This window comes from Tachypleus tridentatus, chromosome 6 (genome assembly GCF_004210375.1).
Source record: "Tachypleus tridentatus isolate NWPU-2018 chromosome 6, ASM421037v1, whole genome shotgun sequence".
NCBI lineage: Eukaryota > Metazoa > Arthropoda > Merostomata > Xiphosura > Limulidae > Tachypleus > Tachypleus tridentatus.
In genome coordinates this window covers 7,792,197-7,816,072 of record NC_134830.1, presented here as the reverse complement: position 1 = coordinate 7,816,072, position 23,876 = coordinate 7,792,197, and the positions used below count along the sequence as shown (strand labels likewise).

General features: G+C 35.8%; 1 protein-coding gene across 1 annotated transcript in view; it reads left to right on the top strand.

The window, feature by feature from the left end:
- The window catches only part of LOC143251890 (transient receptor potential-gamma protein-like), a 46,431-nt gene that overhangs the window by 7,155 nt on the left and 15,400 nt on the right, over nucleotides 1-23,876 (top strand). The window contains exons 3-9 of the mRNA XM_076503223.1: nucleotides 1,194-1,538; nucleotides 5,554-5,724; nucleotides 13,155-13,389; nucleotides 14,298-14,447; nucleotides 17,406-17,545; nucleotides 20,758-20,873; nucleotides 22,114-22,347. Of these exons, the coding sequence (XP_076359338.1) occupies nucleotides 1,194-1,538; nucleotides 5,554-5,724; nucleotides 13,155-13,389; nucleotides 14,298-14,447; nucleotides 17,406-17,545; nucleotides 20,758-20,873; nucleotides 22,114-22,347 (1,391 nt within the window). The remainder of the gene's footprint in view (nucleotides 1-1,193; nucleotides 1,539-5,553; nucleotides 5,725-13,154; nucleotides 13,390-14,297; nucleotides 14,448-17,405; nucleotides 17,546-20,757; nucleotides 20,874-22,113; nucleotides 22,348-23,876) is intronic.

Genomic DNA, 23,876 nt, shown 5'->3' with positions numbered 1-23,876 from the left:
AACAAATAAACTAACTTTAAAACGTAATTATTGCATGTTCCATAATACTTTAAGAATATTTTAAAACGTTTCGTTTTCGTTAAGAGAGATTTTTAAAAATATTTGTTTAGAAGTAATAAGTAACGAATTTCAATTTCACGTATGTTAACAGCGTAAATATGTTCCTTTAGAACGTTCTGGAAACATCATGAATAGAGATATTGTAATTTAAAATCAGTGAGAAATTATTGTAGTTGTCAGGATAGAGGTTTAGTTTGGATTTGTTGCTAAGCGCATAACTACACAATGTGCTATCTGTGCTCTGCCTACAAAGGGTATTGAAGGCTTACGCCTGCAGACTTATCGCTAGACTGCTGAGGAGAAGGGGCAAGGTTACATATGGCTTGTTCATTTAATATATACAATAGTTATTACCAGATGGCGATATTAATGTGAATTTGAAAGTTATTTTTAATAGTGTAAAGTATAACCGGGTAACTCGTGATGACGAGAAACCTACTTGAAGTAAAAATGTATAAATATTAGAACTTTAATTAAACTAGAGACCAACGTTTCTACATTCTCAGATCATCTTCGGGTTAACTTGAACAGATATCTCACAACGTAGCTTTGTGTTTAACTTCATCCAAAATGTCTTTAAAATGTTATCGGTATTAGTTTTGACACATCCCGGTAGGTTAGTACCTCACACAACGTTATTTACAGATTAAACTTACTTTTCAAGTAATGGATAGTGTAGGCTGAAGAGATAGTAGTTTATTCCAATAGCAGGATGTACGTGTTACGGAAAAACCAACTTACTAAATAATATCCTAAAACTTGATCTTTTCTTCTTGTGTGAAGGTTGTACATTTCAGATAACGTAAAGACAGGAGAAATTGACTACAATAAAATAATGAAGGAGTACAAAAGGAGAGAGGTACATTTGATAAGCCTCGACTGATTTATTTTTGAGTATATTTTAGCGGATATAATTTATACAAGGACTGGGTTTTACGTTTGTACATTTTAATAGATATATGAATGTGATTCAGGTTGTACAAATTCATTTTAAAAGTTGAGGAATTTTATTATAAATTGTCTGTGAAATGACTTCCCGAATAGTGTGTCTTAAAGTCACAAAACCGGTCAAAGTTTAAGGTTATAAATATCACAAGGAGTTAGGCCTTGTTAATATTTCCCGTCTGTTCCAGAGCTGGGAAGCTATAGACCAAGAGACGGCCACCTTCACCCCAGACGTGTCCCCCCTAACTCTTGCAGCCCACAGGGACAATTATGAAATAATTAAGATTTTGTTAGATCGTGGGGCAACTCTCCCCATTCCTCACCAGGTGCGATGTGGATGCAGCGACTGCGTGGTGTCCAGCTCCGAGGACAGCCTGAGACACTCTCGGTCCCGGATCAACACTTATCGCGCCCTAGCCTCGCCCTCGCTCATTGCACTTTCTAGCAAAGACCACATTCTGACCGCCTTCGAACTCAGTTGGGAACTACGGCGATTGAGCTGCATAGAGCATGAGTTCAAAAACGAGTATCAGGTAACTAGATGTCATGTTTACTTGGTTAGTTGGGAGCTAAGTCGGTTGATCTTCATGGAACACGAGTATCAGGGTCATGTTTACTATTGAGTCGGTTGATGTCATCAAGTTTACTTGGTTAGTTGGGAACTGAGTCGGTTGATCTTCATGGAACACGAGTATCAGGTAACTAGATGTCATGTTTACTTGGTTAGTTGGGAACTGAGTCGGTTGATCTTCATGGAACACGAGTATCAGGTAACTAGACCTCATATTTACTTGGTTAATTGGGAACTGAGTCGGTTGATCTTCATGGAACACGAGTATCAGGTAACTAGTATCAGGTAACGAGTATCAGGTAACTAGTCATGTTTACTTGGTTAGTTGGGAGCTGAGATCTTCATGGAACACGAGTATCGGTTGATCTTTGATCTTCATGGAACACGAGTATCAGGTAACTAGCTGTTATGTTTACTTGGTTAGTTGGGAACTGATTCGGTTGATCTTCATGGAACACGAGTATCAGGTAATTAGATGTCATGTTTACTTGGTTAGTTGGGAGCTGAGTCGGTTGATCTTCATGGAACACGAGTATCAGGTAACTAGATGTCATGTTTACTTGGTTAGTTGGGAGCTGAGACGGTTGATCTTTATGGAACACGAGTATCAGGTAATTAGATGTCATGTTTACTTGGTTAGTTGGGAGCTGAGTCGATTGATCTTCATGGAACACGAGTATCAGGTAACTAGATGTCATGTTTACTTGGTTAGTTGGGAGCTGAGTCGGTTGATCTTCATGGAACACGAGTATCAGGTAACTAGATGTCATGTTTACTTGGTTAGTTGGGAGCTGAGACGGTTGATCTTTATGGAACACGAGTATCAGGTAACTCATGTTTACTTGGTTGTTGGGAACTGAGTCGGTTGATCTTCATGGAACACGAGTATCAGGTAACTAGACCTCATATTTACTTGGTTAATGGGAACTGAGTCGGTTGATCTTCATGGAATACGAGTATCTAAGTAGGTAACCTCATATTTAGGTCATGTTTACTTGGTTAGTTGGGAGCTGAGACGGTTGATCTTTATGGAACACGAGTATCAGGTAACTAGATGCCATGTTTACTTGGTTAGTTGGGAGCTGAGTCGGTTGATCTTCATGGAACACGAGTATCAGGTAACTAGATGTCATGTTTACTTGGAACACGAGTATCAGGTTGGGAGCTGAGTCGATTGATCTTCATGGAACACGAGTATCAGGTAACTAGATGTCATGTTTACTTGGTTAGTTGGGAGCTGAGTCGGTTGATCTTCATGGAACACGAGTATCAGGTAACTAGATGTCATGTTTACTTGGTTAGTTGGGAGCTGAGTCGGTTGATCTTCATGGAACACGAGTATCAGGTAAATGTCATGTTTATTTCATATCAACAATAGAATATTAATTTAAAAGGGTCTCTCCTTTCCTATTGTTTGTTTGTTTTTTGTTTCTTTGAATTTCGCGTAAAGCTACTCGAGGGCTATCTGCGCTAGCCGTCCCTAATTTAGCAATGTAAGACGAGAGGGAAGGCAGCTAGTCATCACAACCCACCGCCAACTCTTGGGCTACTCTTTTACCAACGAATAGTGGAATTGACTGTCACATTATAACGCCCCCACGGCTGAAAGGGCGGGCACGTTTGGTGCGACCGGGATTCGAACCCGCAACCCTCGGATTACGAGACGCACGCCTTAACATGCTTGGCCATGCCGGGCCCCTTTTTTTGTAATTTAAAGTTATTTAATTGGATTTAAATGGTGTTTGCAACAGAAAAGCAGTATCACTCAATGTTTGTTTTCAAAGCATATTTCAATAAATGTGTTTAGTAGTTGTTATAAGTAGAGACCCGGGCACATGACTTGGTTATTTAGTGTGGAAATGGTTTCCTAGGAACAACATACTTACCTTGATAATCTATAGTTTCCTAGTAATGAGTGGTTACCTGGAAACGAAAGTTTAGAAATCTGTACATGAAGACTCTCTGTTGCCTTGATTTGAGCACAAAGGTGCACAATGGTCTATCTGTGCTCTACCCAACCTCGGTCATCGAAACCCGGATATTAGCGATGTAAGATATACCAATGTGCGACTGGGGGGCAGCTATGAGTCAACGAACTGAAATATAAGGATTTGAGTAAAAATGGATATATTTATATCCTTATGAAGACAAAAATGTGAAAGGTAGTTACAGTAAAAAGAAATACAACTATAATTATTTATATTGGGAATATCTTACGTGTACGTGTGTACATTATCGCAATAACTGGCTAGAGTACCCTTTCCCTGGTGGGAAGTTATGTAAATTCATGTTTAATGAAAGGTTATCTCAGGACATGTAAAGTTGCTTGCCTTATTTGTAGTTGTAACAAAATACCCACATAAACTGCAAAATTTGTATGTACCTCCGCCAACAAAGGACGAACTAGTTACATGGACGTACAGCAGACAGTACTATTATATTCATGTAGATTTGTATTACATGGACATGCAGCAGACAGTACTATTATATTCATGTAGATTTGTAATTACATGGACATGCAGCAGACAGTACTATTATATTCATGTGGATTTGTAATTACATGGACATGCAGCAGACAGTACTATTATATTCATGTAGATTTGTAATTACATTGACACACAGCAGACAGTACTATTATATTCATGTAGATTTGTAATTACATGGACATACAGCAGACAGTACTATTATATTCATGTAGATTTGTAATTACATTGACACACAGCAGACAGTACTATTATATTCATGTAGATTTGTAATTACATGGACATGCAGCAGACAGTACTATTATATTCATGTAGATTTGTAATTACATGGACATGCAGCAGACAGTACTATTATATTCATGTAGATTTGTAATTACATGGACATGCAGCAGACAGTACTATTATATTCATGTAGATTTGTAATTACATTGACACACAGCAGACAGTACTATTATATTCATGTAGATTTGTAAATACATGGACATACAGCAGACAGTACTATTATATTCATATAGATTTGTAATTACATGGACACACAGCAGACAGTACTATTATATTCATGTAGATTTACAAAGGTTTATTTCTGATGTAACACTCTATCTGTAATATCGAGGGGCTGTATACACAGTAAGTTACAGATGTTTATTTCTGATGTAACACTCTATCTGTAATATCGAGGGGCTGTATAAACAGTAAGTTACAAAGGTTTATTTCTCATGTAACACTCTATCTGTAATATCGAGGGGCTGTATACACAGTAAGTTACAAAGGTTTATTTCTGTTTGAAACTTTTTATTTTACTTGTTATTTGTACCACAGATAAGAACTCTTCCCTTGCTCAAAGGTATGGCCAGTTGGGTTAAGGCGTTCAACTTGTAATCTGATGATCGTGGGTTCGAATCCCTATCGCATCAAAACATGTTGGCCCTTTTAGTCGTGACGGTGTTATAACGTTCTGGTCAATCCCACTATTCGTTCGTAAAAAAGTAGTCCAAGAGTTGACGATGGGTGTTGATGACTAGCTGCCCTCCCTCTAGTCTTACACTGCTAAATTAAAGACAGCTAACGCAGATAGCCTTTACAGCAGGTTTTAATTAATGAATGAATGAAATTATCACAAAAACATTAGATAGTATCCTTTTTACCTGTGTCAAGGGAAAGTTTATAATACAGTGGACAACGACAGTGTCACTGACTGCAACGAACCTCTTAATTTACAACGACCTAACAACGGTGCGAAATAAAACGTTGTTTGGAATGGCAATCAGTGTTAGAATAATAGTTTAGATCCACGTGTATGAGTTGGTTAAACTGTCACGTACGTTGAATGTTGCACTTAATCTTAATTCCAACTCGGATGGATCACACTTTCTACCCAAACCGATCTCTCAGCAGTAATTACAACAATAATTAACAAATATTTTATTTAGTAACTATGACTCGTGGAGACATCTACTGGCTATATTTTATTTTGTTTTAATTTATTTATTCCAGGAACTTCGTCGACAGTGTCAAAACTTTGCCACAGCACTTCTTGACCACACCCGTAGTTCTTACGAGTTAGAAGCAATTTTGAACTACGATCCCAGTGGTCCGGCTTTCCACCATGGTGACCGAATGCATCTGAGTCGTCTGAAGCTGGCCATTAGGTACAAACAGAAAAAGGCAAGTTAGTTCTGTCTAAAGGTACACGATAGATATCTTCCCAAAGCCAAAGGACCTCCTGTCGGTTCTACACATTGGAAGAACTGCTTACATTCAACAAGTTTAGTGTAACATATCTCCATTACAGTTTTACAGTTGTCAAACAACTTTTATTATATGGTCAAATAAAATAAAAACCGAAAAATAGGTCAAAATTTATCCTTTATTACAACAATCTAGGCCCAAGGAGCTCGATTCGTAATCTGAGGATCCCGGGCTCGAATCTCAGTCACACTAACCATGCTTGCCCTTTTAGATGTGGGGGCGTTATACTGATACGGTCAATCCTGCTATTCTTCAGTAAAAGAGTAGCTCAAGTGTTGACGGTGAGTGATGATGACTAGCTACCTTCCCTCTAGTCCTACACTGCTAAATTAAGGTTGGCTAGCGCAGATAGCCCTTGTTTACCTTTGCGCGAAATTCAAAAATAAACAAACACAACAACCACGTTTATTCTACAAAGCTTAGATATAAGGAGAAAAGAGTTACAGTTGTAGTGTTGATAGTTATTGCTTATGAACAGCGTGCAGAGGACGAATCTTCCTCACCAGAATCGTTAATCTTATCAATTCATATTTTATGTGAATAATTCAATACAGATGTGTCCCTGGAACAGGAAAGGCGGAGCCACTGCTGAACTAATAATTCGATACAGATATGTCCCTGGAACAGGAAAGACGGAGCCACTGCTGAACTAATAATTCAATACAGATGTGTCCCTGGAACAGGAAAGACGGAGCCACTGCTGAACTAATAATTCAATACAGATGTGTCCCTGGAACAGGAAAGGTGGAGCCACTGCTGAACTTTGCAGCACGGTTAAATAAAAACAGTAAATGTTTCAAGATGTCTAATGGTGAAACTGGAGAATTGTTTCTCTGTCAGTTTTTTAAATGCACGTAAAGCTACACGAGGGTTATCTGCGCTAGCCATCCCTCATTTAGCAGTGTAAGACTAGAGGGACGGCAGCTAGCTAGTCATCATCACCCACCACTAACTCTTGGGCCACTCTTTTACTAACGAATAGTGGGATTGACCGTTACTTTATAACGCCCCCACAACTATAAAAACGAACATGTTTCGTACGACGGAAATTCGAAGCTACGACTCTCGGATTACTCGTCGAGGGCCCTAACCACATGGCCGTGTGGGACCTAAACTGGAGAAAACAGCGTCATATTCCTTCGACAAAGACAGATAGAAAGTAAAGGACAATTAAAAAATATTTTCTCCCTAGACAAATAAAAAATAGATATTAAATACTGTATTAACCACAGAGACATTAGTTGTTAATGTTACTAAATAGATATTAATTAGTGTATTAACCACATAGTCATTAGTTGTTAACGTTACTAAATAGATATTAAATACTATAGTAATAACACTGACACTAGTTAATTAATGTTACCTGTAGTTCTTTTAAAAATTTGTAAAAAGAAACTTGAACATGGGTTAGAAACTATTTAAAAATAAATAAAAAATTCAGACACAGAACATTGATCAATTCGAAGGAGAAGTGAATACAACTGGAAACGTCACAGTTTTTACCTTTGAAATTGAAGTGAGCAGAATGTATTTTACTTTAACCGCGACATAACGGCTCTAAAATTTCTTAAGTACAAACTTTGAACGATATAATAATTTGCGAGAAACGCTTGACAAATACTTACCCTTTTATAATTGTACTGTTTTACATAGCTAAGGATCTTATTTTTAATGGGGTTATCTTTCCTCGGATAACCAGCTATTCTTTACTCAATATCTCTAAAATATATCATTGTGGCAACGGTGAATATTCATGAAACCAATAACCAACGTTAGTAGTACTACTAACGAAGAAATTCTTAACTTATCTCGTGGAAAATAACGAATTGAAAACAAAACTATTAAGTCAGTCGTGACGAATAACCACAAAATATCTTATGCAGGGGCGTAGATTCTGGGTGGTATGGGTGGGATACATCCCCCTTCATTTTAGGTGGGGGTATGGGGCATACAATCATCCCCCCTACAGTTTGGTCTGTTGAATTGTTTTATTGCATCACAGGCCTACAAATTGTGTGTTTGTTCTTGTGAGTCTCGTGTTCTTACCAATCGAATTACATAATTAGGCCTAGATCTAGGCTTTTTCAGTGGCCTAAATGTACATCTTTAATATAGGCGTGCTTCTAAGCTTTTCGATCTAAGCGATAGTTCTTAAGTATCAGTCAGCAGGCCTAAGTATACATCCAAGGCTTGCAAGCACTATCACAGAATCTACTTACTTCTTGTACGTAGTGTAAGATTAAGTAAAATTTTCATCACAACAGATTGAACAGAGCATGAAATTCGAAAATATTACTCCCAAGAGTAAACTCCTGTGATCTACGTAGATCTAGCAGGCCATTTGTAGCTTGTAGCTGCATCAATCTTATGTGTATATAGTGCGGTTTTCCTACGCCATTTGTTCTTATGCATGTCTAGCCGGTTTTATTGTGGAACGCCTTACTCTCCTTAGTTGCCGAAGGCACTGACTATAATGTATGTTTAGTGTACAGTTAACGACAGGTTCGGGCCGCTCTGATCCACACGCGCCCTACATCACCCCCCTCCGCTCCCCTTAGTCTAAGCCTCGATTTTACAACAGGGCTCATTAGACCTCTGTTTGTGGCCCTCATTAATCCATGAAATTTTAGATTATCACAGCCCTCTAATAAAGTGCTAGTGCTTTGTGGTAAAAGAACAATATATTCTCTTATCATAGATAGTAAAAATATTGTATTTTCTTGTCTAATTAGAACACAAAAGGAGCGATTTCAACGGCCTGAAGCCTCTACTCTAATTGTATTGTTAGTTTTTGTTTAGGTTTTTATTTAATAGACGTGCTTATAGATATTATATCACAACGTGTTTGAAGAGCTTTAACAGTAATATAATATATTTGTAATTCTTTAAGTATTTTTCGAAAAACTTGCAATTACTTGTGTTGTAACTAGCACACATTATTGTCCCAGCGATGCCCAGGCGGTCAGTCGGCTCGGTAGTCACTGTGAGGTTCGCGCGTTCGACTTAAATACATTGTATAGTTCAGTCCTACATCCATTCTGTTCTATCTTCGTTCGTTGTACGTTAGAGTTTTTCAATAAAGACTGTATTTTAGCCTGTTGAGTCATCCGGGAAACAGTTTTCAATTATGACAAGCAAGCGTCTGAAACTTTCCGATATTAGACAGTTCTACAAGCCAGTTACTAGTACTACAAGTGACAATGTAGATGTAGATAATCCAACAACATCAAGCAAAGGAATAGAAACTTGTTATACAGAGGAAATACCATGTTCATCAGAGGACGAGTCTGATAATGTTTGTGTAACTACTGCACATCATGAACCACCAGATAGTTGTGAAACAAGTTTGTGCAGTAATGAAAAATCTGACACTCCACAGATGCAGTGTGGAAAACCATATCATCCAGATGCACAACTAATACCATGACAGAAAGCAAAATCTCAAAATATCAACTTCCAGGGCAAGTGGTTTGATGAGTTCCCATGGCTGCACTTCGACAATCAGACTCAAAAAGTCATATGCTTTCATTGTGCCAAGGCGGAAAATGGAGGCCTTTTTACAGGGAAATTGGAGAAATCAGTGGAGTATACCTTCATATCCACCGGTTTTTGCAACTGGAAAAAGGCAAAAAACAAAACAGAAATTCAAAGAACACCAGTCCTCTTCTCAGCACAGGTTAGCTATATTTCCATAAGGTTTACTTGATGTAACTCCAGTGACTGTCCAGCTACATGATGGAAAAAAGAAGCAGCAAAAGATGTCTAGCCGAAATATTAAGAAGTTTACGTTTCTTACTGCGTCAAGATTTAGCATTACGTAGACATACTGATACGGAGGGGAACTTCCTGCAGTTAATGAAGCTCCTGGAAGAGGAAGATCCTGAGTTGACGGCCTACTTGTCAAAGAAAACCACATTCACATCACCCCAGGCTCATAATGAAATAATGAAGATGTTTAGCCATCAAATACTGAGGAACATAGCACACGAAGTGCAGCAAAGTAAAATTTTGTATTAATGGTTGATGGCACTCAAGATATTACAGGTGCCGAACAGGAAGCAATATGTGTACGATACGTAGATGAGAACCTTGACGTCCATGAGACATTTCTTGGTTTGTACAGTGTTTCCGATACAACTGGTGAAACAATATCCTCGACTATACTTGATGTACTGACCAGACTCAATTTACCACTCTTAAGATTAAGAGCACAAACTTATGATGGAGCCGCTAACATGAGTGGTGCGTACAGTGGATGCCAGGCAAAAATAAAAGAGAAGCAACCGTCAGCTTTGTTTTTTCACTGCGGAGCACACAAGGCTAGTTTAATAATGCAACATGCAGTTGAAGCTTGTGAATGTGTTCGAGATTCTATCCAGTGGGTACATGAACTTGGTGTCTTGCTTCAGAGGTAAAGCAAATATAAGACAATCTTTGAAAATATTGTATCGTCAGACAGCCACAATGGTCCAGTTAAATACATCTGCCCACTGTGTCCAACACGCTGGTTGTGCCGCCTATCTGCAATTACATGTGCTAATGAGAAAAAGGTAACTACCCTAGATCTGGTGCCTATTGAATTACAACGCATTCGCAGACCCCCCAGAAGGATCACAGGTGATGGCTCAGCACACCATTCTGCAACAGCTAGAGATTACTACAGAAGCCAATATTTTCAATTTGTGGACACAGTCATAGAAAATCTGACCACTAGATTCAATGCAGACAACAATGACTTGAGGCAATATCTGGCACTTGAGAACATGATCACATCTGGCAAGATTGACAACTCGGTTATAAACTTCTATCCAGAAATCTCTGTACAACGGCTCGAGTTTCAGTTGCCCATGTTCAAAGAAACAACAAAAGCAGTATCTCTGAAAGGTGCAAAGGAGCCAGCAGCTGTTTAGTGAAGTATTTCTTCTCATGAAAATTTTGCTTGTATGTCCAGTATCCATCTGCGAATGTGAACGCAGCTTTTCTGTATTAAGACAGTTGAAGACGTGGTTAAGGTCAATTATGTCTCAGTGCCGCCTCAACCATGTGGCAGTTTGTTACACTCACAAAGATGAGATCGACAAGATAAATATAGAAGAGCTTATGAAAGAATTCATAAACAGATCATCACAAAGGAGGTCTACGTTTGGGAACATGCAGACTAGAGGACTAAATGAATCTTACTTCAATGAAAAGTATGAATAATTATGTGCTACATTGTATTGATGTGTAATTTTCAAGAGTTCACAAAGACATTTTAATTATTTTTATCAAACAACATGAACAGTTTTTCAGTAGATATAAACTTATCAAGGGTATTACTAATTTTATTAATATTTGAAAATGTAATTCATGAAATGAAAGTTATTAGTAACCTTATCAAGTATAATGGCCATCTTTTATACTGTGCAGTGTGCAGGAATAAATTCATGCGGCAGTTAATTTGTGACACATTTGTCTTTATTCTGTTAACATTTTGAAAACTGTTCACAACACCTCACTTATACAAACCTACATGGAAACCTTGAAGTATCGTGGCAACAAGATAACTCTGTGACTGCATGTTTAGAGGTTTCAGGTTCACGTAATCAGAGATTAACAATTTGTAAATTGAACAGTTCACACAAGTGGTTGTAAAAATCATCCCCCCATCGGGTGTAAAAAATCTACGCCCTTGATCTTATGAACGTATCGATAAAAGTTATTTTGATTTTTAATGACAGATTTCCCATATTATAGCTTTGCAGATATAGAAAATATTATTTCTTTTCTATCGCCTAAGGAATTCTTTATAAATCGGGAAGGAAAAAAAGACCTCTTACTCAGATCAAATTTACCATAAATATAACGGAATATGAGTCATTTACAAACGTCTTGTTTCCGTAGCGACGAATAAATAATATTGTAAAAATAATGTCAAAGAACACCTACAGACAAATGACGTGTCATGTAACCTGTTAACAGTTTATATACTAGCGGTGTGTTTCCAGTGAGTTGTAAAACGATCGATGGAACTTACGTCGCGATTGGTGCAGAGAAATCTATATTAAATGGTTGTCGACATTTTAATTATAACAAAATATGACCCGATTTCAGTGAAAATGATTCACTTATATGAATGTACATGTAACGTTTTGTGAAAAGTGTGCACGTGCTGGAGAATAAATGGATATCGGTTTCGGATTTTTCGCAGAAAAATTACCGTAGAACATGTAAAAATTTCAAGACGATAAAACAATCGTAGTTTCGTTAAGTTTTTTTTCTGCCTTTTAGTTTTGTGAAGACATACAAGAGATATGAACCGACGGATAATGAGGCGAAAGTTAATCTAAATCAGTGGAAAATATTTGGATATCACTTTCGGATACAGTGTAATAAAACCTGTGTAATTAATTATTAGACAAGACCAAGAATTTTGTTTTGAATTCACTACTGATTATAAGTATTATTTTATTACAGTTTCAAAGAGCAATTGTAAGCATGGGTGTAGATATTTTACACCCGATGGGGAGTGATTTTTGCAACCGCTTATGTGTACTATTCAATTTACAAATTGGTAATCTCTGATTACACGAACCTGAAAGCTGTAAACATGCAGTCATAGGGTAATCTTGTTGCCACCATACTTGCATGTATACTTAGGCCTACTTTCCCTTACTTACGAACTATCGCTTAGATTGAAAAGCTTAGAAGCACGCGTATATTTAAGATGTACATTTCGGTTACTGAATAAACCTACATCTAGGCCCAATTATGTAATTCAGTTGGTAAGAACACGAGAATCACAAGAACAAACACACAATTTGTAGGCCTGTGATGCAATAAAACAATTCAACAAACCAAACTGTAGGGGGGATGATTGTATGTATCATACCCCCACCTAAAATGAAGGAGGATGTATCCCACCCATCCTCTCACGATCTACGCCCCTGGTTGTAAGTTATTCTCAAATATAAGTTTTAACTGTAAAGAAAGTTTTATGTTCTTGAATGTTGGTTTAAATACTAGAACGTTCTTTACCGTTAAAAGTTGTGTGCTTGAAAATAATCGAAATTCTTGTAAAATTAAAACATCTTAAAATGTGTCATTATAACAAAATAACAGTCAGATTGGTTCAGTCGTGGCAAGTAGGTATTGGCTAAGAATTGAGTAGATTGTAAAAACGACTGTTCTTTTTAATAATCTCGAACCCAGCCATTTGTAATACTGTAACTTGAATCAATGTAGCTTTAGGCTTATATATTATAGTGTACATTTACACTTGCTGCAAGTAGAAATTCGAAGTGTGTCTCTGTGACGTAGTGAACTTTACTTTTAGATTTTCCAACAATAAATCTTTCGTACACTAGTTCTGTGCCCATTCAAACGTTCAACAACTGCTAGCATCCATCTGGTACGAAGGGTTGCCCGGATTTCGACGCAAAAACGTTGTTCTACAATCGTTAGAAATCTTCCGGATCGGAGTTCTGTTTCCATGGTACTCCACGACCTACATTCTTGCACCACACTCACGCTTCGGCAGGATTATCCGTCGTCCTTTCATCAAGTTTATCTGTCACTCCGCTTCCTATGTTACTTTTCTTTGTAAGTTTATTCTTACTTTCCATAATTGGTTGTTATATAAAAAATGTATATTGTGTTTTAATCCTTATGAAATATATATAATATAGCTCTGAATCGCCTTCCAGTGGATAAATGAGATGTCTCTAAGATTATAACGCTCAAAATCTAGTTTCGATACCCGCGATGAGCCGATCACAGATGGCTCATTGTTAAGCTTTGTGCTTAACCACAAAGATGCAAGCCACGAATCGTTTCCTTCTAATTTCATTTAATTTGATCTAAACTGTTGAGATCCGGCATGGCCAGGTGGTTGAGGCACTCGACTCGTAATCTGAGGGTCGCGGGTTCGAATCCCTGTTACACCAAACATGCTCGCCCTATCAGCTAAAAGAGTAGCCCAAGAATTGCCGGTGGGTGGTGATGACCAACTGCCTTCCCTCTAGTCTTACACTGCTAAATTAGGGACGGCTAGCGCAGATAGCCCTCGTGTAGCTTTGTGCGAAACTCAAAACAAACCTAAACTGCTGAATAAAATATGGTAATAATAATAATATCCTTCAAATTAGGGAAAAATATGGTTGTATTGTAATTTAATGTGGGCGTTTTATAAACATTTAGAGTACCTTGACTTTGGTGTACATGTTAACTACATTCGTATAAAACATTTAAGTATTCTATATTAGATGAATTCCTCTTGGGTAAGTCCATTTTATGATCTATACGTTTTAAAACATTAGGGTGATCACTACAGTATATAATTTTTCATCTCCCAAAGATAATTCATTTGGAAGTACTTGATTTAAATGACAGATGTTGAAGTATATTTATTATTTGAAATGTGTTTTTAATGTGTAACTCATCAACTCTCATTGTGATGAAACTTCTTTGCTTATTAAAAATGAATGATTACGTAATTGTTTTTTTTCCAGTTCTACTGATTCTTGCGTCACAGAGAGTAGAGAGCGTGGTGATTGGCTGGTTTGGATCAAAAACGAAAGAAAACGAAAAGCGTGACATGGTAACTAAACGAGGGTCTCCTCCAACCATAATCGAGTGGATGATTTTATCCTGGGTAGCAGGTACGTTTCAAAGATTTTAGCATGGTTCTCTACAAACTGTATCTCTTACTTCTTTCATTTGGTTAGTATTTGAAATTACAAGGTGATGTATGTACTGTATTTAATGTTTTAAATTCGTTTGATGTCATGGGTTAGAAAAGGTATGAGGTCGAGGGTTGTGATTTCGATAACGAGATTATCCAATTGTGTTAGTTTAGGAATCAAATTTATTACATACAGATCACCTGTGTTCACGACTATAGAATATCTTGAAAGAACAAAAGTAAACCTAAACGACTTGTTACATAATAAATACTTGTAAAAGTAACTTGTTATATTCTTGATATTTTTTTCCACAGGTTTTAAATAACCTGTTTCAAGATATACCTTGTTTTATCTTACACACAAACAGCTTGAGACAAGGGTTCTCTGTAACCCGGTTTAAGATATATCTTGCTATACTTTACACATAAATAGCTTAAGGAACAGGTTTTCTGTAACCCGGTTTCAGACATATATTGCTATACCATACATATAAACAGCTTGAGGAACGGGTTCTCTGTAACCCAATTCAATATATATTCTGTTTTATCATACACATAAATAATTTGAGAAACGGATTCTCTGTAGCCTGGTTTAAGATATATCTTGCTGTACCCTGCACATAAACAGCTTGAGAAAGGGGTTTCTGTAACCTGGTTCAAGATATGCCTTGCTTGACCCTACACATAAACAGCTTGAGAAACGGGGTTCTGTAACCTGCTTCAAGATACATCTTACTACACCCAATACATAACACTATAAGGATGTATGCGCAAATAAATATACATTTTTCCAACATTTAATATTCAACTTACAAATCAAATGATGAAACAGTTCTTATCTCCTCCATACGTAAACTCAACAAATCCAATAACTTAATATATTGAAACTTAACAAATACAATTATTAGTGTATTGAAATTTAGTTAAATCCAGTTTTTAATTTATCGAAACTTAAAAAATCCAATTGCTAATATAGAAAAACCAAACTAAATAGCTCCTACTATATTATTGTAGAAAAATCTTAAGGCCAATGAACATAAAGAAAAAATATGCATTTTGTGTTGTTAGACACAACCACTACTTTGAGTAGAGCTTCGAAAGATGAAAATAAGAAAAGAGAAAATAAAAATAAAAACACTGTGTAAGCATTTAATAAGGAAAATGTGAACACTATGAAATTAGCCTAAATACTAGCTGGTCAAAAGTTTAAGACCATACCAAAAATAAGTCTAAACAGGGTAGGAAATGCCCAATAAGAGGTCTCAGTTGTGAGTTGCACGGCCGTCATTGCGAATAACTTCAAACATTCGCTTTGGTATGGTCGATATAAGCGTTTGCAGAAGGCTGGCTGGAATGTTATTCCAAGTGGTGAAGATGGCTTCACGAAGATCATGCACTGTTTGGAATTGACGTCCATTTCTATAGACTTCACTTGGATCTTTCAGAAGGACAACGCTGCAATCCACAATGCCCGCAGGACAAAGGACTTTTTCATGGCAAATAGCGTGATTCTTTTGGACTATCCAGCGTGTTGGCCCGAACTGAACCCTGTTGAAAGTGTTTGTGGGTGGCTGGCAAAGAAAGTCTATAGAAATGGACATCAATTCCAAACAGTGCATGATCTTCGTGAAGCCATCTTCACCACTTGGAATATCATTCCAGTCAGCCTTCTGCAAACGCTTATATCGACAATGCCAAAGCGAATGTTTGCAGTTATTCCCAATAACGGCCGTGCAACTCACTACTGAGACCTCTTGTTGGGCATTTCCTACCCTGTTTAGGACTTCTTTTTGGTATGGTCTTAAACTTTTGCCCAGGTAGTATTTAGGCTAATTTCATAGTGTTCACATTTTCCCTATTAAATGCTTACACAGTGTTTTTATTTTTATTTTCTCTTTTCTTATTTTCATCTTTCAAAGCTCTACTCAAATAAGTGGTTGCGTCTAACAACGCAAAATGCATATTTTTTTTTTTATGTTCATTGGTCTTAATATTTTGGCCACCAGTGTATATGTAAATATAATAGTACTGTATATTGTATGTCCATCTAACTACTTTTATATATATATATATATATCGAAAAGTTAATTACTGAAAAGAAACGTTAAGAATAAGTAAGACCAAGATAGAACTAAGTGTTATAATAACACAAGATAGAACTACGTGTTATAATAACACAAGATAGAACTAAATGTTATAATAACACAAGATAGAACTAAATGTTATACTGAAATAACACAAGATAGAACTACGTGTTATAATAACACAAGATAGAACTAAATGTTATACTGAAATAACACAAGATAGAACTAAATGTTATACTTATAATAACACAAGATAGAACTAAATGTTATACTTATAATAACACAAGATAGAACTAAATGTTACACTTATAATAACACAAGATAGAACTAAATGTTATACTTATAATAACACAAGATAGAACTAAATGTTATACTGAAATAACACAAGATAGAACTAAAGGTTATACTTATAATAACACAAGATAGAAATAAATGTTATACTTATAATAACACAAGATAGAACTAAATGTTATACTTATAATAACACAAGATAGAAATAAATATTATACTTATAATAACACAAGATAGAAATAAATGTTATACTTATAATAACACAAGTGATAAGTAAATGTTAAACTGAAATAACACAAGATAGCACTAAATGTTATAATAACACAAGATAGAACTAAATGTTATACTTATAATAACACAAGATAGAACTAAATGATATACTTATAATAACACAAGATAGAATTAAATGTTATACTTATAATAACACAAGATAGAACTAAGTGGTATACTTATAGTAACACAAGATAGAACACAACTTAATAATAGCAGGTGTTAAATATGCAATCTATAAAAAAAAAAACTTATATTTTCTCACTGTGCGTCATTTTCCATGTTGCCAGGGTTAATATGGAGTGAAATTAAGGAGTTATGGGAGTCAGGTTTGATGCAGTATGTTAGTGATATGTGGAACATCATCGACTTTATCACAAACTCGCTCTATGTCGCCACGGTGGCGCTGCGCGTGGTGGCTTATTTTCAGGTACAGAAGACCTCATTAACTTTCAGTATGATTCACTTACACGTTCACATGTTGGTTTGTTTTGTAATGAAATTATAGAAGTGTAAGAGATTTCTCTTGTAACAATATAAACTACATTCCTGAGTTAAACTATAAGATTATAACTGGTGTAGAACAGGCTATAACTATTTAGCGTTAGTGTATCTATAGTCTGAATATAACTGGTGTAGAACAGGTTATAACTAGTTATCATTAGTGTACCTATAGTCTGACTGTAACTAATGTAGAACAGGTTATAACTAGTTATCACTAATGTACCTATAGTCTGACTGTAACTAATGTAGAACAGGTTATAATTAGTTATCACTAATGTACATATAGTCTAACTATAACTGGTGTAGAACAGGTTATAACTAGTTATTATTAGTGTACCTATAGTCTGACTATAACTGGTTTAGAACAGGTTAAGTAGGTTATAACTACAGTCTGACTATAACTGGTGTAGAACAGGTTAAGTAGGTTATAACTACAGTCTGACTATAACTGGTGTAGAACAAGTTAAGTAGGTTATAATTACAGTCTGACTATAACTGGTGTAGAACAGGTTAATTAGGTTATAACTAAAGTCTGACTATAACTGGTGTAGAACACGTTAAGTAGGTTATAACTACAGTCTGACTATAACTGGTGTAGAACAGGTAAATTAAGTTATAACTAGTTATCATTAGTATATGTATAGTCTGACTCCAACTGGTGTAGAACAGGTTAAGTAGGATATAACTACAGTCTGACTATAACTGGTGTAGAACAAGTTAAGTAGGTTATAACTACAGTCTGACTATAACTGGTGTAGAACAAGTTAAGTAGGTTATAACTACAGTCTGACTATAACTGGTGTAGAACAGGTAAATTAAGTTATAACTAGTTATCATTAGTATATGTATAGTCTGACTCCAACTGGTGTAGAACAGGTTAAGTAGGATATAACTACAGTCTGACTATAACTGGTGTAGAATAAGTTAAGTAGGTTATAACTACAGTCTGACTATAACTGGTGTAGAACAGGTTAAGTAGGTTATAACTACAGTTTGACTATAACTGGTGTAAACAGGTTAAGTAGGTTATAACTACAGTCTGACTATAACTGGTGTAGAACAGGTAAATTAAGTTATAACTAGTTATCATTAGTATATGTATAGTCTGACTCCAGCTGGTGTAGAACAGGTTAAGTAGGTTATAACTACAGTCTGACTATAACTGGTGTAGAACAGGTTAAGTAGGTTATAACTATAGTCTGACTATAACTGGTGTAGAACAGGTTAAGTAGGTTATAACTACAGTCTGACTATAACTGGTGTAGAACAGGTTAAGTAGGTTATAACTACAGTCTGACTATAACTGGTGTAGAACAGGTTAAGTAGGTTATAACTACAGTCTGACAATAACTGGTGTAGAACACGTTAAGTAGGTTATAACTACAGTCTGACTCCAACTGGTGTAGAACACGTTAAGTAGGTTATAACTACAGTCTGACTATAACTGGTGTAGAACAAGTTAAGTAGGTTATAACTACAGTCTGACTATAACTGGTGTAGAACACGTTAAGTAGGTTATAACTACAGTCTGACTATAACTGGTTTAGAACAGGTTAAGTAGGTTATAACTACAGTCTGAGTATAACTGCTGTAGAACAGGTTAAGTAGGTTATAACTACAGTCTGACTATAACTGGTGTAGAACACGTTAAGTAGGTTATAACTACAGTCTGACTATAACTGGTGTAGAACAGGTTAAGTAGGTTATAACTACAGTCTGACTGTAACTGGTGTAGAACACGTTAAGTAGGTTATAACTAAAGTCTGACTATAACTGGTGTAGAACAGGTTAAGTAGGTTATAACTACAGTCTGACTATAACTGGTGTAGAACAGGTTAAGTAGGTTATAACTACATGCTGACTATAACTGGTGTAGAACAAGTTAAGTAGGTTATAACTACAGTCTCACTATAACTGGTGTAGAACAGGTTAAGTAGGTTATAACTACAGTCTGACTATAACTGGTGTAGAACACGTTAAGTAGGTTATAACTACAGTCTGACTATAACTGATGTAGAACATGTTAAGTAGGTTATAACTACAGTCTGACTCCAACTAGTGTAGAACAGGTTAAGTAGGTTATAACTACAGTCTGACTATAACTGGTGTAGAACAGGTTAAGTAGGTTATAACTACAGTCTGACTATAACTGGTGTATAACAGGTTAAGTAGGTTATAACTAGAGTGTGACTATAACTGATGTAGAACAGGTAAGTTAAGTTATAACTAGTTATCATTAGTATATGTATAGTCTGACTCCAACTAGTGTAGAACAGGTTAAGTAGGTTATAACTACAGTCTGACTATAACTGGTGTAGAACAGGTTAAGTAGGTTATAACTACAGTCTGACTATATCTGGTGTAGAAGACGTTAAGTAGGTTATAACTACAGTCTGACTATAACTGGTGTAGAACACGTTAAGTAGGTTATAACTACAGTCTGACTATAACTGGTGTAGAACACGTTAAGTAGGTTATAACTACAGTCTGACTATAACTGGTGTAGAACACGTTAAGTAGGTTGTAACTACAGTCTGACTATAAGTGGTGTAGAACAGGTAAATTAAGTTATAACTAGTTATCATTAGTATATGTATTGTCTGACTCCAACTGGTGTAGAACAAGTTAAGTAGGTTATAACTAGTTATAAGTCGGTTTCTGTGATCGTAATTTAAACAGTTCCGAACTCTAAGTTTTATTATTCGTAAGTTATTGGTAGGTTGCATATTAGTTTCAGTACAGCTAGAAGGAGGCTTCACTATCGAATAAATCACAGCTGATCCTTTTACAGGTTGAAAACACAGTTGTTAACCGTGTCGTTACTCAATCACTAACTAGAAATTATTTTTGTAAACGATATATTAAGTTGGGTTTAACTTTTTGATAATTATCTTTTGGTATATAAAATCTTCACCATTAATCCCCTCTTGTTGTGACTTATCAGTTCTCTGAACACAACATATACTTTGTAGTCAGTTACTTGGTGACTTTTTATTTGTATCCCTCTTTCCAAACACCCTTTCACTTGCTAAGCAACTATCAATGTAATATGTATAATCTGGATTGTTTGTAATGACAATAAATACAGAATATTGTTATTTTTAAAATAAATGACTGTATTCATTTTTACTTTTCCAGGTACAGAAAGAGATTTCATTTAGAACTGGCACCGCCTACCTCCCCCGCGAAAGCTGGGACGCTTGGGACCCGATTCTAATTGCTGAAGGTCTATTTGCAGCAGCAAATATCTTTAGGTAGGTGAAGAGAGGATTGTAGTTTCTGGTGAGGGTTACACTTAAAGTACGCTTATCACCAAACTAGAACTGTTACAAACAGTTGCCTCTAACCAGAACTGTTACAAACAGTTATCACCAAACTAGAACTGTTACAAACAGTTATCACCAAACCAGAACTGTCACAAACAGTTACCACTAAGCCAGAACTGTTATAAACACTTATCACCAAACTAGAACTGATACAAACAGTTGCCACTAACCAGAACTGTTACAGTTATCACCAAACTAGAACTGTTACAAACAGTTATCACCAAACTAGAACTGTTATAAACAGTTATCACCAAACCAGAACTGTCACAAACAGTTACCACTAAGCCAGAACTGTCACAAACAGTTACCACTAAACCAGAACTGTTATAAACAGTTATCACCAAACCAGAACTGTTATAAACAGTTATCACCAAACCAGAACTGTCACAAACAGTTACCACTAAACCAGAACTGTTATAAACACTTATCACCAAACTAGAACTGATACAAACATTTTCCACTAACTTAAAACTGTGATGAACACTTACCACCAAACTGAAACTGTTACAAACACTTACCACCAAACCAGAACTGTTATAAACAGTTACCACTAAATCAGAACTGTTATAAACAGTTACCACTAAATCAGAACTGTTATAAGCATTTATACCAAACCGAAACTGTTATAAAGAGTTACAACTAAACCAGAACTAGTATAAACACTTACCACTAAACCACAAGTTTTATAAACTTATCACTAAACCACAAGTTTTATAAACACTTATCACTAAACCACAAGTTTTATAAACACTTATCACTAAACCACAAGTTTTATAAACACTTATCACCTAACTGGAACTGTTATAAGTACTCAAAAGGCAGAACTTATGTTACCACTTATCACCAAACAACAGCTGTTGTAACTGTTACTATCTGACAGGATAGGCTGTCATTGTCTTACAAAACAATTCCAATATTACCACTGTTGGGAAATCCTGGATTGCTTAGATGGGGTTGCTTGAAATTCCAAAAGTTTGGCTTTATTCACTGGTTCTCCCATCCATATTGAGATGAAATCTCCATTAACCAGTCAAAACAATCATGTTATGATCACTAAACATTTACCCCTCAGTTTGTTTTAGTAGGTTTATCTTCATGCTACCGATATGTTCCTGATGTGACGACAATAACTACCCATATTTTCTCAAATGAATAATTCTTTTCACAGTTCGTTGAAGTTGGTTTACATCTTTTCGGTGAACCCTTATCTCGGACCTCTTCAGATATGTCTTGGCAGGATGGTTATCGACATCTTAAAATTCTTCTTTGTGTATTCGCTGGTCTTATTTGCCTTCGCCTGCGGGATAAACCAGCTACTCTGGTACTATGCTGACTTGGAGAAACAGACTTGTGATATAAAGAAGGATATGGTTGCTTGTCAAAAATGGAGAAGATTTGCTAAGTAAGTAATCTTAACGTAAAGTTCATACATTAACTGTGGGTATGTCATGTAATACTGTTGTACATTAACTCTGGGTATGTAACGCAATACTGTTGTACATTAACGTAAAGTTCATACATTAACTGTGGGTATGTCATGTAATACTGTTGTACATTAACGTAAAGTTTATACATTAACTCTGGGTATGTCATGTAATACTGTTGTACATTAACGTAAAGTTCATACATTAACTCTGGGTATGTCATGTAATACTGTTGTACATTAACGTAAAGTTCACACATTAACTCTGGGTATGTCATGTAATACTGTTGTACATTAACGTAAAGTTCACACATTAACTCTGGGTATGTCATGTAATACTGTTGTACATTAACGTAAAGTTCATACATTAACTCTGGGTATGTCATGTAATACTGTTGTACATTAACGTAAAGTTCACACATTAACTCTGGGTATGTCATGTAATACTGTTGTACATTAACGTAAAGTTCATACATTAACTGTGGGTATGTCATGTAATACTGTTGTACATTAACGTAAAGTTCATACATTAACTCTGGGTATGTCATGTAATACTGTTGTACATTAACGTAAAGTTCACACATTAACTCTGGGTATGTCATGTAATACTGTTGTACATTAACGTAAAGTTCATACATTAATTGTGGGTATGTCATGTAATACTGTTGTACATTAACGTAAATTTCACACATTAACTCTGGGTATGTCATGTAATACTGCTGTACATTAACGTAAGGTTCATACATTAACTCTGGGTATGTCATGTAATACTGTTCTACATTAACGTAAAGTTCATACATTAACTGTGGGTATGTCATGTAATATTGTTGTACATTAACGTAAAGTTCACACATTAACTCTGGACATGTCATGTAATACTGTTGTACATTAACCTAAAGTTCATACGTTAACTCTGGACATGTCATGTAATACTGTTGTACATTAACGTAAAGTTCACACATTAACTCTGGGTATGTCATGTAATACTGTTGTACATTAACGTAAAGTTCATACATTAACTCTGGGTATGTCATGTAATACTGTTGTACATTAACGTAAAGTTCATACATTAACTCTGGGTATGTCATGTAATACTGTTGTACATTAACGTAAAGTTCACACATTAACTCTGGGTATGTCATGTAATACTGTTGTACATTAACGTAAAGTTCATACGTTAACTCTGGACATGTCATGTAATACTGTTGTACATTAACGTAAAGTTCACACATTAACTCTGGGTATGTCATGTAATACTGTTGTACATTAACGTAAAGTTCATACATTAACTCTGGGTATGTCATGTAATACTGTTGTACATTAACGTAAAGTTCATACATTAACTCTGGGTATGTCATGTAATACTGTTGTACATTAACGTAAAGTTCACACATTAACTCTGGGTATGTCATGTAATACTGTTGTACATTAACGTAAAGTTCATACATTAACTGTGGGTATGTCATGTAATACTGTTGTACATTAACGTAAAGTTCATACATTAACTC